Source organism: Oncorhynchus nerka, linkage group LG4 (genome assembly GCF_034236695.1).
Source record: "Oncorhynchus nerka isolate Pitt River linkage group LG4, Oner_Uvic_2.0, whole genome shotgun sequence".
Lineage (NCBI taxonomy): Eukaryota > Metazoa > Chordata > Actinopteri > Salmoniformes > Salmonidae > Oncorhynchus > Oncorhynchus nerka.
The window spans coordinates 77,710,050-77,713,706 of NC_088399.1; the positions used below are offsets into that span (position 1 = coordinate 77,710,050).

Genomic DNA, 3,657 nt, shown 5'->3' on the forward strand with positions numbered 1-3,657 from the left:
GTAGGGCAGACATTATGGGCTACAGTGCTTCTTCCTCTCCCCCTGTGGATAGGGGTAGGGCAGACATTATGGGCTACAGTGCTTCTTCCTCTCCCCCTGTGGATAGGGGTAGGGCAGACATTATGGGCTACAGTGCTTCTTCCTCTCCCCCTGTGGATAGGGGTAGGGCAGACATTATGGGCTACAGTGCTTCTTCCTCTCCCCCTGTGGATAGGGGTAGGGCAGACATTATGGGCTACAGTGCTCTTCCTCTCCCCCTGTGGATAGGGGTAGGGCAGACATTATGGGCTACAGTGCTTCTTCCTCTCCCCCTGTGGATAGGGGTAGGGCAGACATTATGGGCTACAGTGCTTCTTCCTCTCCCCCTGTGGATAGGGGTAGGGCAGACATTATGGGCTACAGTGCTTCTGTACAGGGCTTTTCCTCCTTATCCTTGTTCCCGACTAGCAGCATTAGGGTTTAGTCACGTTGGTCCCTTTGCTTCCACACAGCAGCCTCTCCATCTCCAGCTCCATTCAACAAACCAACATTGATTTAAATGTGGCTTTGCCAGAAAGGGGGTCACCCAACACATAGGTTGTAGGTTTATTGAATTAAATTTAAATTTAGAGCGATCCCAAATGAACTCCCCTGACACACAGGCACAAACACTCATGCATACACACACTAACACACACACTTTCTAGCTCATAAAGAATGGCTGGTCTCTGCTAGCTGACCCAGTTACTGTACTGTCCTCATGACCTTCAAATGTCTGCCATCAGACAATCAATGTTTGTGTATGTAACGTATGTGTCAATATGTGTGTGTATGACATTCGGGTATGTAGCACAGGAGGTTGGTGGCACCTTAATTGGGGAGGACGGGCTTGTGGTAATGTCTGGAATGGAATCAGTGGAATGGTATCAAATACATCAAACACATGGTTTCCCCATGGTTTCCACTTGGTTTCCACATGGTTTCCACTTGGTTTCCACATGGTTTCCACATGGTTTCCACTTGGTTTCCACATGGTTTCCACATGGTTTCCACATGGTTTTCACTTGGTTTCCACATGGTTTCCACATGGTTTCCACTTGGTTTCCACTTGGTTTCCACATGGTTTCCATGTGTTTGATGCCATTCCATTCGCATCGTTCCAGCCATTATTATGAGCCGTCCTTCACTGGATGTAACATATGCATTTGTGTCTAACGTGTGTGTGTGTGTGTGTGTGTGTGTGTGTGTGTGTGTGTGTGTGTGTGTGTGTGTGTGTGTGTGTGTGTGTGTGTGTGTGTGTGTGTGTGTGTGTGTGTGTGTGTGTGTGTGTGTGTGTGTGTGTGTGTGTGTGTGTGTGTGTGTGTGTGTGTGTGTGTGTGTGTGTGTGTGTGTGTGTGTGTGTGTGTGTGTGTGTGTGTGTGTGTGTGTGTGTGTGTGTGTGTGTGTGTGTGTGTGTGTGTGTGTGTGTGTGTGTGTGTGTGTGTGTGTGTGTGTGTGTGTTGTTCCACAGGATGACCCTCAGAAAATGGAGGACCCTGTAAAGTCTCAATTCACTCAAGGGGAGGAGTCTCTGAACATCACCAACTCTCATTCGCCCAAACATATTAACAACCGCCCTGCCCACTCCTCTGACCACACCCCTAACGCAGACCAGGAGGTAAATAGGGAGGAGGCAAACTCCTCTCCCTTCAACAACATATACTAAATCATTATTATGATTAATGTAATACCACCATGCACATAAGGGGAACCATAATACTGCATACATCTATACATCTACATTGACAAGTACTATATTATTCTATACTATAGCTGGGTTCCTGGAGAGGGACTGTTGAGCCCCTTGACTCCACTAGAAGCTAAAAGGACGAAAACACAACTATACTACAGTACTGTACTGTATTATACTATACTGTACTATACTCTATACCTTACATAACATGTTGCACCACTACTGACCACATGGGGGCGATGCTACTCCTTCCTTGCTACACCGAGCTGCATCACTGTAGCAATCCTGAACTAAACTGTCTCTGGCTGGACAAACTCTCCTCTCCCACAATGTCTTGCTCTAATCTCTGACCTTAGAACTCTGACCCTTTACTGCTGTCCTCCCTTCTCCCACTGTCCGCCTTAAGTCTGAGTCAAAAATCACATTCCCTTTATTGTGCACCACTTTTGGCTAGAGCTCTGGTCAAAAGTAGTGCACAATGTAGGGAATAGGGTGCCATTTCCGATCTTTACCCTTCTTTTTGTCTGCATGCATTGCTGTTTTCTACTAAAACAGCTCTTTTTGGAAAATCATTATAAACAAGATTGACCAGAAATACAAGAGGAACAGTTGAGATACTTTGATGTTTGATATGATCCAGTGAATATGTCTAGGTCTCGTGTAAAGTTACTGTGTTGTCTGGCTTGCTAACATTGATATATTTATGGTTTCTATTGATGCGGGTTATAACCCTTTGATGAAATTCAAGGGGTTGGTATTTTTGGGGGGAGAACACATCGTTATAGCATCGGAGTTGTTGAAATAAAACTTTGTAACTTTAAATTAGCTGGTCCCTGTGTGTTCCTGGAATGGCCCTATCACTCTACCTTAATTGTTCTCTCTCTCTCTCACTCTCTCTCTCGCTCTCACTCTCAATCTCTCTCTCTCATGACTATTCCCAACCACAGCATGCATGCATGCATGCGCGCACACACACACACACACACACACACACACACACACACACACACACACACACACACACACACACACACACACACACACACACACACACACACACACACACACACACACACACACACACACACACACACACACACACACACACACACACACACACACACACACACACACACACACACACACACACACACACACACACACACACACACACACACACACACACACACACACACACACACACACACACACACACACACACACACACACACAGTTTTCCCTGGCTTATTGTGCATGGCTTTATTAACACTTTAATAAACACACACACACAGTCCATTTAAAATATTGGAGGCCCCTTACACTTCAGTTTTGTCTGATATTATCAATTCTAATCAGACAGGTCTTTGACATGGACTATACCCATTGAAGATAATATAAGACAAGTACAATAGAACACTATAAATTATCTTGGAAACCAGGCCTGACTTTGAAAAGGCTTTTGATAAAGTACGACTGGAGTTTATATATAAATGCCTGGAACATTTCAATTTTGGTGAATCTAATATAAAATGGGTTAAAGTCATGTATAGTAACTCTAGGTGTAAAATAGTAAATAATGGCTACTTCTCAAAGTTTTAAACTGTCAAGAGGAGTAAAACAAGGTTGTCCACTATCGACATATCTATTTATTATGGCCATCGAAATGTTAGCTGTTAAAAATCAGATCCAACAATAATAAAATACAGGGCTTAAAAACATAAAGGTGTCATTGTACGCTGATGATTCACGTTTTCTTTAAATACACTACTTGGATCCACAGCCTCAGAGGATCTAGATACTTTTTCTAACCTCTGGATTAAAAACAAATTATGATAAATGTACCATATTATGTATTGGATCACTAAAACACAACACAACACAACTTTGACATTACCGTGTAGTTTATTAATAAAATGGTCTGACGGTGATGTGGACATACTCGGTAT

At 43.6% G+C, this 3,657-nt stretch overlaps 1 protein-coding gene across 2 annotated transcripts in view; it reads left to right on the forward strand.

Moving 5' to 3' along the window:
• Positions 1 to 2,542, forward strand: part of LOC115116517 (chondroitin sulfate proteoglycan 5-like) — a 30,823-nt gene extending 28,281 nt beyond the window's left edge. For both annotated transcript variants that reach the window (XM_065017902.1, XM_065017903.1), the window contains exon 5: positions 1,490 to 2,542. In XM_065017902.1, coding sequence (XP_064873974.1) covers positions 1,490 to 1,684 — 195 coding nt within the window. In that variant the 3' untranslated portion in view covers positions 1,685 to 2,542. The remainder of the gene's footprint in view (positions 1 to 1,489) is intronic.
• Positions 2,543 to 3,657: the final 1,115 nt, after the last annotated feature.